The following is a 19,861-nucleotide window of genomic DNA, read 5'->3' as shown; positions in this document are numbered from 1 at the left end:
TGATTCCAGTCTGAAATTCGAGTTGTTTTTACACTGATTCGATGCTGAATCCACGATAAATGAACGTTGATTTATTTGGAAAAAGCAACACGGATTTACTTTCGAATTCATACAGAATTCAGGATGAAATCAGCGTGCAATCAATGCTGGATTTCAGAGTTTAATCAGAGTTGATATAAATAATTGTAAAAAAAAAGATCGTCAAGACCTGGGCTCGAACTCTAGACCTTTTGATTAGTAGACGAATGACTTGACTACTTAGTTACATAATGAAATATAAACGTGAATCTATAGAGAATAACCGAAAATTAACCTACATTATCTATCATTATTTGTATAATAAAACTGGACTGGACCTCTTTGTGCACACAGGAAAGTACCCAGCTTCCAGACTATTTGTTACCTATAAGTTTCCGTGTATTTTATATTATGAGATATTTATGTAAGTGTCCAAACGGCTGAGAAGTCAAGTCATTCGTCTACTAATCAAAAGGTCTAGCGTCTAGCTTCTCGGCGATTTTTTTTTGACAATTATCTACTAGCAGTAGATGCCTCACTTACTGACGCTAGCTCAGTTGTATTTCGATGACGATCGTATATAATTTCATAGAAAAAAAGTAACATGATAATTATGTTAAAATTAGTCAAAAATTGATAAAAAAAAATCAGTAATATGCTTATAAAACTTTTTCTATGAAATTTAAACCAAATCCTTTCATTCATACCATAACTAATGTACTTTTAAACTATATCCTGGAGTTTGAGCTTATTTGGGCCATTCGTTCCTTTGGAATCTTACGGTCAGTGAATTATGGATTCCCTACTATACGCAGGTATTATAGAGGTATATAGAAGGTCTAAAACCATCAAAATAAAGGTAATTATGTCTAAGAATAGTAAACAAAATTTGGTTTATTTATATAAGTATTTATAAATTTTAAAAGAAAAATTTTGCTTTTAATTTCAAAGGTGGTGTGCTTCCTTAACGCAGTTTGCAAAATTTTTCTAAGAATTGGAGTAGAAAATTTTTTAGCGTTTTGTGTATATATCATTTCTTATTTGAAATTTTTTATCTACAACCTTGGTGTATCTATATTGACTTGGGTGGGTATATAGTATGGGTTTCAATGGAGGGGCGCTGTTCGCTTCGGCGATCTGTGAGACGGGTCTGAAATTCTTATCGTTAAGTCGATGTTATTGCACAAGGTTGTTAATTAATTGATGATTCAAATGAGATTTAATATAAAAGGAGATTATGAACTTGGAAAAATGGAGAACCGGAGAACGCCAAAATGGGTTTCTCTTTAATATAATAGTGGATATGAACTCGGAAAACTGGAGAACCGGAGAACCAAAGAACGCCAAAATGGATTTTTCTTTAATATAACAGGGGATTATGAACACGAAAAACGGGAGAACGCCAAAATGCGTTCCTCTTTAATATAATAGGGGATATGAACATAGAAAACCGGAGAAGTGGAGAACGCCAAAATGGGTTTCTCTTTAATATAATAGGGGATCGCAACTCTGGTTGAACCCTAAAATCCGGCATTAATTGCATTTGCATTTTATTTAGAATTCTGTATGAATTAGACGGCGAATCCGCGTGGCGTTTTCGGAATAAATCAACCTTAATTCAACGTGGATTCGGCATAGAATCAGTGTGGAATCAACACGAATTTCAAACTGAAATCGATATTGAAATCAGCATTGAATTAACGTTGATCTTATTGACCGGGGATATTATCCCCACGAGGGTGAAACTACTTTACCGCACTAGTATCATAATATGTTATTACAAGGCATATTATGAAATAACACGTACCATATCAAAATTGTTTTTATTTTACACATAATTCTATAAAGTTTTTGTACTTTTCTGTTTGATGGATGGATGGAAAAATAATCGTTTTCATGCAGCTAAAGTGAATGACAAGACTTTCATTTCGAGCGTGAGGGCCATTTCCTTCCACTACTAAAAAAGATCAAATTTGAAAAAAATTTGGAAAGTTTTGTATTGCACGAGTCAAAATGAAAAACTTCCCATTCACTCAAAATGCATAGAAAAGGACCTTTACATGCACTCGTCAAAAAAAGTAGAGTGTGCAACAGGAGGGCGAGGGATGGGAGGGGGGCAATGTCTACCTCGGGTGAGATTTGACCACGAGGTTTAGTCGAGGGCGCCGAAGATTCGTTAAAAATAACCATCCTCTCCACTAGTTTCACAATATACTATTCAATTTTATTTTATATACATTATCAATTTTCTTTATTTCTCTCTCTCTCTCTCTCTCTCTCGCATAGCTATAGTTGTTAAACTAAGCTCCAAGAGACATCATCCTGCCTTTTTTCACCTGATACCCTAATTACCAACCTATATATTTCTTAACAACAGTTGGAGATTAAAACTGATTAAAATATTTAAAAACGATGGAAAACGATTTAAACGGAGCGCAATCATCGATTAACGTGTATTACTTAATCGATATTAATCAGCATTTGTGTCCCATTCTAATATTTTAATCGGCTCTAATCTACAATTATTAGCAGGAAAGAGGAGGGAAAGCTCACACCGCTGTGTGAGTGTGTATGCGTGGATGCCACACGCGAGCATTGACATTCGTCACTCCAACGCGCGCCAATAGTTAAAGAGAGAAAAACGAGATATGGAGCTCTGCACGTTAGAGTTAATTTCGCGCTTTCATCAAACCTGTTTCGTAAAATGACTAAAAATTAAAGTGGTCTATGGTTATAACATGTCACGGGCAACTGGGCTTTAGCGCGACAGCCGCGAAGATGCTGTCGCGTCAACGAGGGAGATTACTCACTCCTTTTTGTCTCCGCACGGCTATCCCTCGATGATGCTGAAGTCGGCGACGGACGTTAGCCGTCGGTGCAATGCCGACTCCGTACTATGCAGCCGGGTTGCCCCGGTGTACAACTGCGCGGCGTGCGAAGCTCGCCGCGCTTTCTTCGCGTATAGAGTCTCCGGCCAGGCGCGCGCTCTGTAGCCGCGCCGCGATGTAACCGGCTTTACTCTACCGGGTTGACGCCATGAGCAAAACCTTCCTGTTTGATAAGAAATATAGAGTAAGCATCCCATCCCGTGTGGAACGGGATGACGAAAGAATAAACATCCCGAACAACGGAGACCTGTGGTACACATACGGATCCAGAAGGAAGGATGCCGCAGGAGCGGGGGTGTACTGTCGTCAGAACGGCGTTGGAACAATCCTGCCGTTGAGTCGATACACCACCTACAAACGGAGCTGATAGCAATCATGTGGGCGGCGCAAGCGGCATTAGCAGGGAGCATGCGCCCGCGGATTTATATCTGCTCTGATAGCAAGAGTGCCGTACAAGCACTTGATAGCTTCGCCACTAAATCTAGGCTGGTATGGGACTGTGTGCAGACCCTAAAGAGACTAGCTCTCAAAGCAAGTGTCACACTATTATGGGTCCCGGGGCACAACGGTGTCAAGGGAAACATGATAGCAGACGACCTGGCTAAGCTAGGCGCAAAAAGCGACCTTATAGGACCAGAACCGGCTGTCCGACTCTGCCAGAGTCTGATCAAAGGGGAGATCAGACAATGGGCAACCAATGAGACCAACCGGATCTGAGAAGAAATCGCCACGTGCGGCAAAACTAAAGCCTTCGTGACGACAGATAATGCAAAAGATTGGTTCAGAGCAATTCTAGGACTCAAAAGGGATAAAACCAAGCTGCTCGTAGAGATCCTCACAGGTCACGGTAGCCTAAATGCCCACAGACATGCAATGGGACTAAACAAAGACCCATTCTGCAGATTTTGCTGCACGGAGGAGGAGACCCCTGAACACCTCCTGTGCAATTGCTCCGCCATAACGGGCATGAGGCGGCGCCATCTAGGTGCCCCTTTCTTAGAAGCGGAAGATGTTCAGGCCAAGCACGCCTCCGGAATTCTTTCATTCTGGGAGGCGATTGGCGCTTGATTAGCAACTGAACTAACCGGAGGGACGCCAAGGGATTATCCATGCGTCCAGTGGTCTGTACAAGCCCGATTCCCATAGTAATAATAATAATAATACTCTACCGGGTTCATCGGAAGGACGCAACGGGAATACGGAATAAATACTCATGCATTCGTGTACAATTGAAAGGTGGCTATATTCTTCAAGATGTTGGTACAATATATCGCGCGTCGCGAGAGGACGAGTTCGCACTCGTGGCTCGTACTGGAGACGGGCCGACGACTCGTTGGCAGCGAGCCTCGGCCTCGGCGCCTGTAGCCGATTCGGTTGTTTATAAATCGTGCAATAGTTAACGTGACGAACTTACAGTTTGGACGCGCGCGTGTGGTTCTCGGTCGCCGCGTGTCCGTCGGCCGCCGACGGGGAAAAGTCCTTCGATGGCCGGGAGGCGTCCCTCTCGGCTGAAGCAGCGACGTGCTGTGGTACCCCGGATGCTCCAGGTGAAGGTGGCTCGGGTGTGTCCTTCCAGCAGGTGGTCTCGGGCCGTCGCTGTTCTCTGTCGTCTCAGTCGCACGGGTAAACGTGGGTGACATACCGGTAAAAGTCTCCCACACGTCCTCACTGTAGTCGCGCTTTTGCCTATCTGTCTAGCGCGCTGATTCCGCGCGCGCTTCCCGAGTACAGCCGAACTGGCAACGTCGCCCTCATGCATGAAATGGTCGCGCGACCCGACGAGCGCGCGAAATACGAATTCACGTTCGCTCGTTACAAATAACTGTCTATAATAACAGTTTTTTTTTAAGTTAAAGATTAAATTTCCGAGTTATAATGGTTAGGGTATATTAAATAAACGGACTTGAAAGAGAGAACATTTTGCTTTTTATGAATAAGTAAAAAAAAGAAATAGAAAAAGTGCGCCTAGATAGATTAAAATCCATTTAATTTTCAGTTATACGGAGTATACAGGAAGAGACAACAAATCTTTGAACCTTAATCTAAATCTTATCTTTAAAACTTACTGGTTTCGTAAACTGTCCAAATAAAGGGATCAAAGTGATCTATAATGCTAACTAAATCCGAAATTCTTGTGTTTGTTTTTGATGTTTATCTACAAATCTGCCCCAAGAAACGCCTTAGAATTAAAGTAGTATATGGTTCTAAAAAAACTTTAATAATCATGGCATTCTTGATACAAATTCAAGATTTAGTTTTGGAGTAACAACAGTTTCATAAATTTCACTTTATGGTGTATAATAAAAGAACGACTAACGATAACTAAAAAAAAAATTAACTTTTGAAAAAGTAAAAGGCTAGGCAAGTTTGATATATTCCGCAACGAAATTACAGATAGAAAAGAACTGAGATCAATCAAACAAAGTCAAGTATCATATTTAATCGTAATGAAGCAACGAGCAACTCTCAAGATAATTACTACGTAACCTTTTACTTTTTCAAAAGTTAATTTTTTTTACAGATTTTAATCCTTTTTTGTAATTTTTAAAAAATTTTTCATATTCGACGTCGTAAAAATAAAATATAAGCATCATTAACCCTTTGACCACAGCTTTTTTGTAACATTTTTATCACTAATTGTTCTGATATACACCCTTTTTGAATTATTTCTATATCTAGACACCAAAAACCACGGTGCAAACCACCTAGACACCGCGTTCAAATGATTTTTACACCTAGGCAATAAAAATCACGGGGCGAACTACCTAGACCTCATCACCGGCAACCTTGTACACCTAGACACCGCTCTTGAATGATTTTGTAACGGTTCAACTTTCCCCAGGATGTTGGACAGTCAGTCGGTTCCAGGATCTGGATTGGGGAAAGGGGCAATAAAAGAGTCTGTTCTTATGTTTTTAATGTTAACAAAATATATTTCCTTAAGTAGATAATAGTAATTGAGAATCAGTTGTTAAATCCCGTCTGAAACAGAAATCAATTATGTGCTTGGTTAAGAATATTTCGCCTTTACAAATGGAATTGTTTAAACTAGCGCTGTTAACAATTTACGAAAATATCTACGCGACTTCGCTATAACAATGAGTCGGTGGTTACGGCTACGGTGTTTCGGTACGGTGACGGTATGGCGGATCGGTGATGGGTTTGAAGGTTAGGATTTTATTCGGTCCGGTGGAGTCGTGTGCGCACAGTAGCGGCCAGGATAGTGTAACGGGATTTTGAGGTTATCCCTCGGATTTATGAAGTCGTGTGCGCACGGCTTCACAAATCTTCGTCGCTCGTCTCGTTCCTCTCTTTATCCTGTGTGCGCACAGAGATAAAGCGAGTCGTGAGATGTCGGCGTAAGGCTGGCTTTGTTGGTTAGGATTTTTACGGTGGCACCGGGTTGCCTCGTGTTCTCACAACGACAATTCGGAGTTTCGGGGTTCGGAGATACGAGTTTCGGTTCGTCTACCAAATCGTCACGCGTGCTCACGAGACGACTTCGTCGGCGCAGATCTATCTCTCGCTGTTCCCTGTAGCAACGTGTGCGAACGATGCTACCTGGAGTGGAGCTCGAGCAGAACTCTCTACCGTGTTGCGCTGTCCGCCTTATAAAGGCGCGCGGTGCGGATACGTATGAGCGCGTACGCCGCTCGCGCCACCTGGCGCGTCGTTGCTAAACTGTTCGTCGGCTGTCGCGCTCCGCGCTCGTGCGGACTCGCCTCGCGGTTGTTACGCGCGCGCGCTCGCTTCGCTTCGTGCGGACTCGCCTTGTGAATGTTGCGCGCGCGCGCGCTCGCTTCGCTTCGTGCGGACTCGCCTTGTGAATGTTGCGCGCGCGCGCTCGCTTCGCTTCGTGCGGACTCGCCTTGTGAATGTTGCGCGCGCGCGCCCATTTCGCGTCGTGTGTATTCGCTCGTTGCGCATGTTATGTTTATTACGGCCGTCTTCATGTGTATTTATATGTGCAAGACTCGTGTCTCGTGACAATTTTTATACCTATAATATAAACTCTTAATTTAATAGGACGCCGCAGTAATATTTTTTGTAATTAACCCCGCAATGATATGAGGAATGTGAGGATATGTAAAAAAGGTGAAAAAGCAATTCCCTGTCATAACTCCACCGTCCTTTCACACTGGAGAAAAAGATAATGATTTGAGCAAATCATATACAAGATTGTTTATATTATATAAATGACAGCCTTTTTTGACAACTTCTATTAAAAATCACTGATTAGCACACGAATGTAATAATATATAAAAATTACTTAGAAACAATTATGGAAAGTATCGTTTTTCTTAAAAGTATTTTCAAAGTTTTCTCAAACTCGCCTTCGTGGCGCTACCGCGCCACTTGATATAAATTCTCCGTGGTGAAAAGATAAGTAATCAAGTGGCGCGGTAGCGCCACGAAGACGAGTTTGAGAAGCAGACGAAGCCGCGGCGCCCGTGACATTATTTACTTCTAGATTGGTGTTCGGATTTTTCATGATACAGAAAAAATGCTTATTGTTACTGTTCGTAAGATATTTTGGCTTATTGGTATGTTTTCTGAGCTAAACTATGATTTCTAACAAAAATATTAGTGAAAAGGCTGCTTATTTTTATAATATGTGAGTGTATAATCCACAAATGCTAAAATTACGTTTTTCTTCTTCAGCCCGAAATGTGAAAGGACCGTTAAGTTGGCCGCAAGAAGTGTTAGGATCGTGAAGTTGGCCGCAAAGCTATATACAGATGAGAATTGCTTTCTCAAGAAAATATAATAACATATTACGAAATTTTAATTAAGAGGTTGCCAGTGCATACTCTGCTTTCCGGAGCTGTAACAGTAACTAGCTTGCCAGGGTAGCCGATGACAAGGTCTAGGTGGCGCGCTCCGTGGTTTTCAGTGTCCAGGTGTAAAAATCATTTAAGGGCGGCATCTAGGTGTACAGGGTGGCCGATGACGAGGTCTGATGTATATTAGAACAATCAGTGATTTCATCTTAGTAATAAAAATGTTACAAAAAAGCTGTGGTCGAATGGTGCTAAAGATACTTATATTTTATTTTTACGACTTTGAATATGAAATACTCTAAACAATTTTAAAAAAAGGATTGAAATTTCTAAAAAAAATTAACTTTTAAAAAAGTAAAAGGTTGGGCGAGTTTGATATATTCCGCAACAAAATTACACATAGAAAAGAACTGAGATCAATCAAACAAAGTCAAGTTTATTATATTTAATCGTAATGAAGCAAAGAACAACTCTCAAGATAATTACTACGTCACTTGCCATGCCCGTTTCATTTTGTTTACTGGTGAACAACTAAATTTTCTTTTTATATATATTAGAACGTCATACAAACACTATAAGTACAATGCAACGGGCATGGCAAGTTACGTAGTAATTATCTTGAGAGTTGTTCTTTGCTTCATTACGATTAAATATAATAAACTTGACTTTGTTTGATTGATCTCAGTTCTTTTCTATCTGTAATTTTGTTGCGGAATATATCAAACTGGCCTAACCTTTTACTTTTTTAAGAGTTAATTTTTTTTAGATTTAATTTTCTTTCAAGTACATCAAGCAATTTACTTTTATTCAGTTTTTCAATAACTTTATCAGAAAAAAACTGAACTCTTAAAACTACAAATTCGCTATAAAAAATGCGCCAACAAAATCTAAAAACGAATTTTATTCTCACCATGTTGCAGTAAAAATAAAGAAAATAAAACTTGGTGGCATAAAATCCACTTAGTGGAAGCTGAGGTACAGGCGTATACACACGCGCGCGTACACACACACACATGCATACATACTGTAACGGGGCTATTCGACAGCTTACCGAGCGGCCGCAAAGATGCCGCACGTCACCTTCAGGAGGTATATTCCCGATCAGCGATCCCTCGGTGATGGCCCGGCGATAGCGAGCAGACGTTAGCCGCTGGTGCAGCGCTATCACCTGTGCGTTGGCCTGTCGAATGCTCGGTACAAATGCGTGGTGCGCCCGGAGCACCACGCTTTCCTTCGCGTATCCGTGGGTGATCGGTCAGTCAGGAAAATCGGGAAAGGAGCAAAAGAATAAGCACTCGAGTGTAGGTTTAACAAAGCAAAAGTATATTGTCAAGATTCTAATAGTGGATACTAAATTGAAATGATCTTATAAATGCGACGTTAGTGCGCACGATTGCAAGAAGGATGTGCACGGTGTCTCAGGTGAAGCCGGGCCGATGATTCGGTGGCGACGGATCTCGGCCTTCGATGGCTTCGTCCCGGATATCTAGAGAGTTTCCCTACTTACTCGGACGCTTTCCGAAAAGCTCCGCTGCTCGTCCTCACGTACGTTGACGGCGCTGGGAGTAGTGTGGGCTGGGGTAAGTCTAGAGGCGTCCCTCCAGGTACACGAAGCTCGGGACACACACTTATGCGCCGGTGCGGGTCAGCGGTTCGCGGAATCTCGACGGTTTTCACGTAGTGTTTCGATGTTACTCCGGCCGAAACGTGAACGAGTCTGAACTGCGTTCGCTCCTCGCAGCCTGTCAGTGCCTCCGCTGACGTCATCTGCTATACTCTGAATTCCAATCGTGCGACATACGAGCGCGCGAGATCCAAAATCGCAGCCCTCGTTACAATACCGATATTTTCCAAAAACACTATTTTTCGACTTAAAATGCATCAAAACACCCTTCCAACATGTTTTTACACAAACTCCAAAAATCCTTTATTATATTAAAATGTGTCTAGTGGATCATGGTAGTCTCCGTATATAAGTTCACTTCATCCCCAAAACTACTGTTCCTTAGGGGTTGGGGTGAACCAGAAGAAGTTGACCGAAAGTCGACCGGAAGTGAAATGAAAGTGACCGAAAATAACCGGCAATGAATCGGAAATATACCGAAAATGAACAGGAAGTGACCAGAATGTATATTTGCTGAATTACTCCTAAGGGGCGAATTGGAAATTAATCAATTAATAATAAATATAAATTTTGAAAAGTTTAAAAAGTATTATTCATAAGCTGTTAATAATGTTGAAGCCTTTCTTTTATATATATATATATATATATATATATATTAATTTATTTATTTATTTATTTATTTATTTATTTAACGCAGTATACAGTTGAGTACACTTCAACATTAATGTGACAATTAAATTTTTATGTTGTATGAAAATGGTTATATGAAAAAATTAATGTATTGTCTACTTGTATTTTCTTATTTTCATTTTAAACATTATTTGTTTATTGTCATTTCTTCGTCGGTAAATCGGCTTACCAGTTGTATTAAATTTAGTTTCATCATAAGATGCTTTATGAAACTTTTTCGAACATATTTTTTTATCATTAATTATACATGCCAAGTTGACATTATAATTACTACATGGTCCATGTATTATAAATTGTTGTACAACAGCAAATAAACTACTTTTCATTTTCATTTTCATCAAGTATTTCTGCACTTATTAATTGGTTTACTTGATTTGCAACATACATTTTTTTTACCTCTTTTTTGAACAAATGTCAAATCGACAGTGACAAATTAACATAGCAAACTATAAAATTTTGATACATAACAAAATTATGTCAATGTTCTCGCCAGAGTTAATAACTATATACATAAATAACTTTTTTAATACTATCAAAATTTCTGCTTACTAGATAATAATAAGACACCATATTTCTCTATTTGTTTACAAAAATTTTAGCGTCTTCATTTTGTTAATTATTAGTGATTGAATAATCAATTTAACTTGGCGGTAAAAATTCAGAAAAATTAAAACTAAATAATGAAAGCATGAAAGACAAACATTTTAGAACTGAAATTATGAAATTAAACAATTTCCTAAACGAAAATGTTTAATTGAAATATTATGAAATAGAAAATAACAAGTATTTTTGTTTTCAATTTAGAATTTATTTTTTTTAACTATCATAGTTTTTTAATATTTTCAGTTTCAAAATGTTACCTTCCATTATAAATCAATGCGTAATTTTCACGTTTTAAATCTTTGTTATTCAAAATTTTTACCTCCACCCCCTATTAGGTATTGACATTAGAAAAAAAGATTTTAACAAAACTTTATCACTATTGCAATATATAATTTAATCGAGAAATGTTAGGAGCAAGGTAAATCACGCTAGTCACTATTACAAAGCTTCTTTAGAAAGGTGGCAATATTACGATAATTTATGCATGTTTGTGTGTGCTATGAACATTTTACTTGTTGATTCTATCGATTCTAAAATAGTAGAGAAGGCTCGAGTTTTGATAATAATTTTTGTTGTCAATTTTGAAAAGCTGCATGGAAGAAAATTCATGAATTATAACGTTTACTTGCTACTGCATTAAGTAGAATCTGTAAAATACTGGGGTCCTTTACATACTGCAAGTGCTTTTACATATGAAAATGAGAATAACAAATAGTTGAAACTGAAAAAATTTAACCACCGCATAGCACAGCAGGTTATTTATAGATTACTTATATATCAGCAACTTTCACTTTTGCGACAAAATAATCGTTTAATTTGTAATAGGGTCAGAGAATTTTGTGATAATTTATACAATGATAGATTGAAAAATGTATGCAAAGTCAACGATTGTACTATGATAGGAGTAGGTAAAAAATGTGTTTTATCAAAGTCAACATTTGAATGCCTTCAAAAAGTAATCGATGTGAATGCAATAGCTGAGCTCAAACAATTCACTAAAGTTATTTACAAAGGTTGTCGTTATTCCACGAATAAATATCAACGATATCTACGAAGAAATGATTCTGTTTTTCAATATATAGACAATAAATTTAGAGTAATGTCGAATTCGAGTCAGGAGACAAGGGCGACTCTTGCGGCGCTGGATCACGTAGTGCCCCACGGCAGCGCGCGGGATTCGGCCATTCCACTTCACGCCTTGCCATCGCTTCCGATCAAGGGGACTCACCACGCGGCCGACGGGCGACTTCGCTTCCACGAAAGCAAGATAAGTGAATTTAGTTTGCTCGCATGATAGATGCTTGATTATTTTTTGTGTGTCAACTTGTAACAATTAAAGTGACTTTCCACTCAAGCGTTTATTTCGCAACTAGATCTATAAGTGTGTATTAATTTTAATATTCACGGTTCAGTTCAATTTTTTTAGAATCTTTAGGCGTGATAAATTCTAGTGCGTTTTATTGGTTTTTTTGCATTTAGTTTTCGTTTCATAAAAAACAAGTTCTACTGCGTCATAATTTCATTCAAATAAAATCTAACCGATTAAGAGTGTTCTTTATTTTTGCAATCGCAATATGGGACTTACTAGGTTCTAGCTTATTCAGAGTCATTCATTCATTCGTGATTAATTACGACGTTGATGGAGCTGTTCAAGGTTGGACTCGATTTAGAGATTTTATAAGGAATACTTAATTAACGTTTCAAAATGAGTGAAAGCGCGGAAAAACGTGCACAATATATCGAACTTAAGAGTCTCGCCTTGGAAGATTCCACCAGCGATTTGCAGGATTTCTTAGTACAAAACCCTACTGATGCGCTTAACGCGGAATGCCGTCTGAAACAGGTTCAGAAGCTATTCAATGCTTATCTCACGAATCACCAAGAATTACGCATATGAATCCTGATAGCTCGCGTGTAGCCGCATTTGCAAATATAATATCCAAGTTTTATTCACTTTCCGCACAGGTGCAACAGTTAAAATCACCATCTCCTCTTGCGAACTCTACTTCGTTAAACTCTTCCAGTGTCACTTACATTGAGAGGCAAGATTTGCCGAAACTTCCCATTGTAGATGTGCGTAAATTCGATGGTAGCCACGACAAGTGGAATGCATGGAAAAATAACTTCCAATCGGTAGTTCACAATCGCACGGAAATCTCGAATTACGTGAAGCATTCTCAGCTTAGTAATGCCGTACAGGGGCTCGCTGCACAGATAATAGAGGAATTTGAAATCAGTGATGTAAATTACTCCCTCGCTTGGGACACTTTGTGCAAGGCGTACGATCAGAAGCGTATTATCGTTAACGAACACATGACTATGATTTTCGCCCTACCTAAGGTCACAGAAGTTAAATACAAGCCTTTAGCTAGTCTGGTGTATACGATGCGTCAACATCTCAAGGTATTAGAAACGTTAGATGTCCAGATTCCCGACGCGGCATCAGTTTACTTATTAGAACGTAGTTTGCCGAATAGTGTAAAATCAAGATGGGTGGATCGTCTATCTGGCGATAAACTGCCTGCCTTAGAAGAATTTTTCACTTTCTTACAAAATACGATTAACAAATTGCGCCAGATAGAGGATCCTTCTCAAAGCGAACAAGGGAGATAATCCAGCTGATGCGCCGTCTCGAGGGCAGTTACCTCATGATCTTCTAAAGAATCTTCTTTGGACATCAGGTCCTCAATGGTTAACTTTGTCCGACGACAAATGACCTTGTACACCTATGTCATCTCCAGGTTTTAAGGAAGGAGTTGTTTTAGTTACCGCTCTCACAGGGAGTTACATATATTCTGGATTTTCCGATTACGGTTGTTTGGTTCGTTCAATCGGTTATATTCTTCGATGGAGAAAGGGAAATTTGCTAACTGGGGATGTCTCTACATCTAGCAGATCATCGAAAGGTATTCGGTATCTTTCTCCGGAGGAAATAGCTCAAGCAGAACGTAATCTTCTTCTTTTAATTCAGCAAGAAAAATTTGCTCCAGAAATCAAACTGCTTCAATCGAAGAATCCACGGCCTTATGGAAAATCTTCAGGAGCGTTTAAAAATCGAACTAAATTTGATGAAATCAATCCCTTTTTTTATAGTGACGGTTTAATCAGAGTAGGTGGACGCTTAAAAAATTATAATCTTCCTTTCAATCAAAAACATCCGATATTACTTCCATCAGCCCATCATGTTTCGGATCTCATCATTCGTGATGTTCATCATCGAAATCTTCATAGTGGGATTCAATCTACTCTCTATGCTGTTCGCGAGCGATTCTGGATCTTGAACGATAAAAATCAGGTTAGACACATTATACATCGCTGTTTTCCATGCATTTGTCAGAAGCCAAAATTTCCTCATGCTAAAATGGCCGATCTGCTAACATCTAGAGTCACGGCTATTTCTTTGGCCGAATCTTAATCAAAGAGAAGAAAGATCGGAGTCGTAGTTTTCTTAAAGCATATGGCTGTGTTTTTGTGTGTATGTCCTCTAAAGCTGTTCACATAGAAGTTGCATCCGATCTCTCTACTCAGGGTTTCTTAGCGTGTTTCCGTCGATTTATCAGCATTCGCGGCAAACCGCAAGTAATGAGATCTGATAACGGTACAAACTTCATAGAAGCGAACAACGAACTCCAAAAAAAAATCTACGATTTGCATGCGACAACCGAATTTAAGGACGCGATTCAGAATTACGCTGCAACCAAACGCATTGAATGGCATTTCAATCCACCTCTTTCCCCACATTTCGGTGGATTATGGGAAGCTGCGGTTAAAAGTTTCAAACATCATCTCAATCGTATGATGAAAGATCAAATTCTCACATTTGAACAACTCGATACCCTGTTAAAAGAGATCGCTGCCGTCTTAAATTCTAGACCATTATACGCGAATTCGGCTAACCCGAACGATGCTTTAGCTATAACACCTGCCCATCTATTAATCGGGCGTCCATTCAATCTCTTACCCGAACCTGATTTTGTTTCAGTTCCGGATAATCGTCTATCTCTTGATCAACGCATTTCCAAGGCCAGACAGGATTTCTGGAAAAGATGGCATAAGGAATATCTTCACGAGCTCCAAGTTCGTCAAAAATGGTTGAATTCTACTGCTACCCTGACAGTAGGGACAGTAGTCATATCTCGGAAAGACAATCCAGTTGATCACCGCTGGACGTGGTCGTCGAGATTCAACCTGGGAGCGATGGCATTGCTAGGGTAGCAACAATCAAGACAGCATCAGGACTCTTCAATCGAAACATCACTCGATTATGTGTATTGCCTGTAGAACAGGGAACGGCGGTCCCGTCAGAGTCTCAATAATACTCCCCAGCGTAATCTGCCCCAGACGTGTGCTCGGTGGTTTGCCTAAAAAGAGTTGAACCATCTGGTATTCTGGAAGTGCAATCATTAAGCCTGGCCCGCGAGAGGGTAGAATCCGGAAGTTCTACAGCCAGAAGCTCGAGAGTCGTGCCGGGAAGGCAGCTCTTGTGACGCGATATCTGGTCCGGTAAACCAGATCCCTGAATAAGAGACTCTGACCATTTAGTTAGTAAAGCGTTAACGGGTCTGATGGCCTTCGTTCTGTTGAATTGTTGTTAATAGGTTAACTTATTGTATTATCGTTCTGATATTAGATTAATCAATCGAAATGTGATATTAAGTCTAATCAATCAGGTAGTCCCTCCAAAGGAAACTAACCTTCATATGCTCTATTGTACAGATCCAAAGATTGTCAATATTCATGACTAGATTTAGTTCCTGTTCATTATTAGATAAGTCTAACACTGCTCAACCATTGTGATTCAAAATAGTCTCGCAGCCGTGGCCGGCAGTATGTTGCGTCGCAACATTTTGTCTAATGATAATCCAGCATTGAACGTGTACAAATTACGTTTTGCGCCTGCGCGCGCACCGAATGAGTGTGTGTGTGTGTGCCTACTGAGTCTAGCGCGGTGGTAACACCGCGCGTTGCTGCCTCCGCCATCTTGAGCGGGACTCTCTCGCTCTTTCGCGCGGCTTGTCCGTCAGTCACCGACTATCATTCGAAGCGTGCGGAGCTCGTGTTTGTCGTGTGCGTTGCGCCATTGTTCTTCGCGACGTCACGCCGGGCATTGTTCGTTTTCATATTTTGTATTAAATATTAATTCTTTTCTGTTCATCTTAATTTAAGTGTATTCAGTGTAATCATAAAATAAAAAGGGTTTTTATGCCGAAAGGCTTTTCCCTGTAATTTAGTGTAGTGCAATTAATAGAACCACTCATTCCTTTCCAAAAATTCTAAAATAAAATCAATTTATTCTAACTAGGCCTTTATGTGCTTCCAACAAAAAGGCCACGATTATTCAATTCGCGATGGCATGATTCTTTTTGCAATCTGTGTTTTGTTGATGTTTGCTTTTACTTTATAATTTATTTCATTTTACTGTGCGCCCCAATATAAGATTTGCTCTGAGTTTAAAGACCATTGTCGGGGATTCATGCCTCCGCACTTGGTTAGCGCAATTAATTGATCTCGCAACTCAGATCTCGCTTCTTGATCTGTTGATGCTCTACTTAAGAAGTTGTCTATATAGACATCGTTTACTATGTCTTTTTTGGCTAACGGATATTTGTCTCCGTCGTCTTTGGCTAGCTGCTGTAGTGCGCGAGTTGCTGAAAAGAGTGCTGAAGCTGTGCCATATGTGATATATATATATATATATATATATATATATATATATATATATATATATATATATATATATATTTCGTAGTAGGGGGCCTGAGTCCCTTTGCTGAGAGTTGTCCTAAAGCAATCATACTCTATGACTCTGACTCTGATTAAATTGACTCTATCCTATGTACCATAAACCCCTATGTACATGAGGTTTATGGTGCCCATAAACCCGTTGAGGCACCATAAACCCCTATTACGCTGTTTATCACATACACACGCGCACACATACGCGCGCGCACTCACACACCCACCCACGCACACACTCACATACACACACACACCGTCGTACGTCTGGCATAGAGGCAGTCGTTTCTTGGTAAAAATGCGGGATGGGGAGATGTCACATTACTTTCAAACGGCAACTGACTTGCAAGCCATCGCTGCATCATATTCTTGTACGACGAGTAATGACAATCTTGTAAATAATGTGACAGTGGTACATAACGGTAATGCGATCACTGGGACTGCACCGTACACAGCATCGCTTGACAAAGAAAACAAGAAAAATTGACTAGACAGAGTAAAGGTGAGAGGAGCAGAGTGTGATGGGTTGAGGACGCGATTTATTAACGCTACCTCGCTGAACAGGCACATGGAGATGTTTCGTCAGTTCCTGGCAACTGCTCGTCCCTTCTACCATCTCTTTGGCGCGGCTGAATCGCGTTTCGGGCTGAGCGTATATATGTATTTGCTCAGGTAAAGGGCGATGGTAGTAAACCCGGGATTCCAGAGTACCTTGTGTGTAAAATTCAAAAGGTCCGCATGCCCCCCATCTTTGTCACCGTTATCTATAGACCACCGGGTATTTTTTTAACGATCAACTCTTACCTGGTTGATAAATTAAAATTGTATGCGGAAGACTATAAACATCGTATAGTCATGGGGGATCTAAATGCAACTATGTTGTCGACGTCTCATGATGCGAATTTTGTTAAGGATTAGGCCTGTGAGTTAAATCTCAAACTAGTTGAACATGGCGCGACGCACCACGGGGGGGATTCCGATACGTGGATTGACGTAATCTATACTGACGTTAATGAAGTAGTGCTGAATGCGAGCAACATGATGACGACCTTTCCGAGTAGGCATAACATCATTGATTTTACGATTCGGACTCCAAAGTCGGAATCTCCTACTCTCATTCCATTCTATTATAGAGATTTTAAATCCATCAGGTGCGAGGAGCTTCTTTCTCTTCTCTAAGCCTGCGGTTGTTCGACCATCAGTTGCCCGGGCATAATCACAGACAGTAAATTAGAAGCACTTAGTGGTAACATCATGACTGGCATCGACAAACTTGCTCCCTTGAAGAAATTTAAACCTAAAATAAAAAAGTTTCACCGTGGGTCAACGCTGAGCTTCAGGACCTTTATGATAGACCAGAATTTCGGAGGCCTTGAATAACAACATAGAGCCTGGAAAATTTCTTGATACATGCCAGACGAGTTTTTGGCGTTATCACAGCACGCAAACAGCACTACTGAGTCTGTCAGAGGACATTAAGGCGGGTATTAATAGCAAAAAACAACTACTTACTATCCTTCTGATGTTTGATTTCAGTAAGGCGTTCGACATGATCTTGCCCTATAAACTTCTTCGAAAGCTAATGGGAATGGGTTTCTCTAGGTCTGTAGTTCGTGTGGACCGTCTGTCAGCTGTTGCGCGTTCAGTGGCAGTCGATCGATCTATAACTGAGAACGCACTTGGCATCAATGTCGGTAAGACTAAAACTATTATTATTGGGTCGAACAGTAATATTAACAAGGTGCAAAGTTTAAAGTTGCCTGGCATTGAGCTCGAGGATGGTGTCTTCATACCCTTTGCCGACACTGTAACCAACCTCGGTGTTGTAATGGATTCGAAAATGACATGGAAACCGCAGGTGGATGCGATTAGCCGAAAGGTTAATAAAGTCCCTTATTGGACTTCGATCCTTTAGATCCTACACCACCGAGGAACTGCGTAGGCAGCTGGCAAGCGCTTTTACGACCCCGCACCTGGATTACTGTTCTCTTGTCTACCTTGACGTATCAGGTCAACAAAGCACACGACTTCGGCGATTGCAGAATTCATGTGTGAGGTACATGTGGTATTAGAAGATACGAGCACATCTCCCCCTATAGGAGGAAGATAGGCTGGGTTCCAGTGAAGGCAGAAGAGAGTTCTTTGCGGCGGTGATGCTTTATAAAGCAGTTGTAATGGGACAGCCACCGTATCTTGCTGCCCTTTTTGACAGGAACCACTCTAGAACCTCAGCTAGGGATCCGCAAGAACTAGTGGTGCCTAGCGCGCATACCGACGCGGGGCTATATTCTTTCAAAGCCCAGGTGCGCGCCTCTGGAATTCTCTCCCGCGCAACGTGAGAGATCTCCCTTCGCTTAAATCTTTTGAGGCTATGATGCGTAGGCGCATATACGTGCGCAAGATTGAATGTAGCGTCGGTCAGAACATTGATTCTGCGACACTCTGTGACTCCGTTAAATATTGTACCGTCAAACTATTTATTTTATTTATATTTTGTTATTTTTTAATGTTTATGACCAAATGTTTTATTCTTAAGTAACGTGATAGAGTAGTAAATAAGTAAAGAAAATGTACATAATGCGTAATAACACTTAATTAACGAATCTGTGATAAATCTGTGACAATATGTGATACATATATATTTTTTGACTTGCAAAAATAAATGCTAATCTATCTATCTATCTAAGAATACTGTACAAAAAAAATATCCAGTGTATTTTTAGTGAAAAATTCGTTGTTTAAGAGCTCTAAGTCATTGAAAATAGGCAAAAAATGCTTAAATAACTAACTATGAACCCTTGTAACTCGAAGAGAATTGATCGAATCGATCTGAAAATTTACAGGTGACATCAAGAATATTTTTTTGCGCACGATTTGTCAGAGAACCATCCATATATAGGCATGTGTGTGTGTGTGTTTTCCTATACTAGGAAATTTAAGTGCGCTTCGCGCACTCCTTATCATGTCATACTTAACATTTAAATTTTGCTGCCTGCTTAGCGCCAACAGTTTGAAGCGTTTGTGGGTTATGTAATAAAATCCGTATTTCTGATTCGCGTTCCTTAATCCTTGTACCAGGCGACCGATTCTCATATAAATGCTTCACAACAAAGCCCATCACTTTTTTAAGAGAGGATGACGTAGGCAAAGCAAGCTCTGCACAAGTGGCCCTCCGACACCGGATCCCCACAGGTACTATCGTTAAACAATACTTCCGTGGGGCCCGTTAACTAGCCTAGTAGGCTTCTCCTTCAATGTTTGACGTTTTCATACATTCCCATCCACCAAGGTGATTAGGGGTTTAGGATTAAACTCGTCTTTTTCATTCTGCATCGTCCAGCCGTCTGCTTCCTGCAGCGTCGTCCGGTCGTCTACTTCGAGCAGCATCGACCGGTCATCCTCTGGACAGACTCAACCCCGATACCTACGTTCATCTGCATCGAGCAGGGATGTGAGAGTCCAACTCTGCAACCTATGTTCCTCTGCATCAGTTCGAGGAGCGTTTCGTATCTACTACCTAG

General features: G+C 40.3%; 2 protein-coding genes across 3 annotated transcripts in view; both read left to right on the top strand.

Annotated features, from left to right (window-relative positions):
• Positions 1-19,861, top strand: part of LOC100117161 (NEDD8-activating enzyme E1 catalytic subunit) — a 142,037-nt gene that overhangs the window by 3,588 nt on the left and 118,588 nt on the right. The window lies entirely within an intron of this gene.
• LOC107982123 lies at positions 11,933-15,830 on the top strand. The gene is made up of 2 exons (XM_016989602.3): positions 11,933-13,899; positions 14,587-15,830. Exons 1-2 carry the CDS (start codon positions 13,333-13,335, stop codon positions 14,698-14,700), a joined length of 681 nt encoding a protein of 226 aa, XP_016845091.1. The 5' UTR covers positions 11,933-13,332; the 3' UTR covers positions 14,701-15,830.

This window comes from Nasonia vitripennis, chromosome 4, assembly GCF_009193385.2.
Source record: "Nasonia vitripennis strain AsymCx chromosome 4, Nvit_psr_1.1, whole genome shotgun sequence".
Lineage (NCBI taxonomy): Eukaryota > Metazoa > Arthropoda > Insecta > Hymenoptera > Pteromalidae > Nasonia > Nasonia vitripennis.
Note: the sequence above shows the minus strand (reverse complement) of the source record. Positions and strands in the feature narration are given on the sequence as shown.

Coding starts and splice junctions, on each gene's coding strand:
- LOC107982123 (XM_016989602.3), top strand. CDS start 13,333: ATGTCATCTCCAGGTTTTAAGGAAGGAGTTGTTTTAGTTACCGCTCTC. Junction 13,900..14,586: donor TCTTGAACGATAAAAATCAG/GTTAGACACATT, acceptor ATTTTGTTTCAG/TTCCGGATAATCGTCTATCT.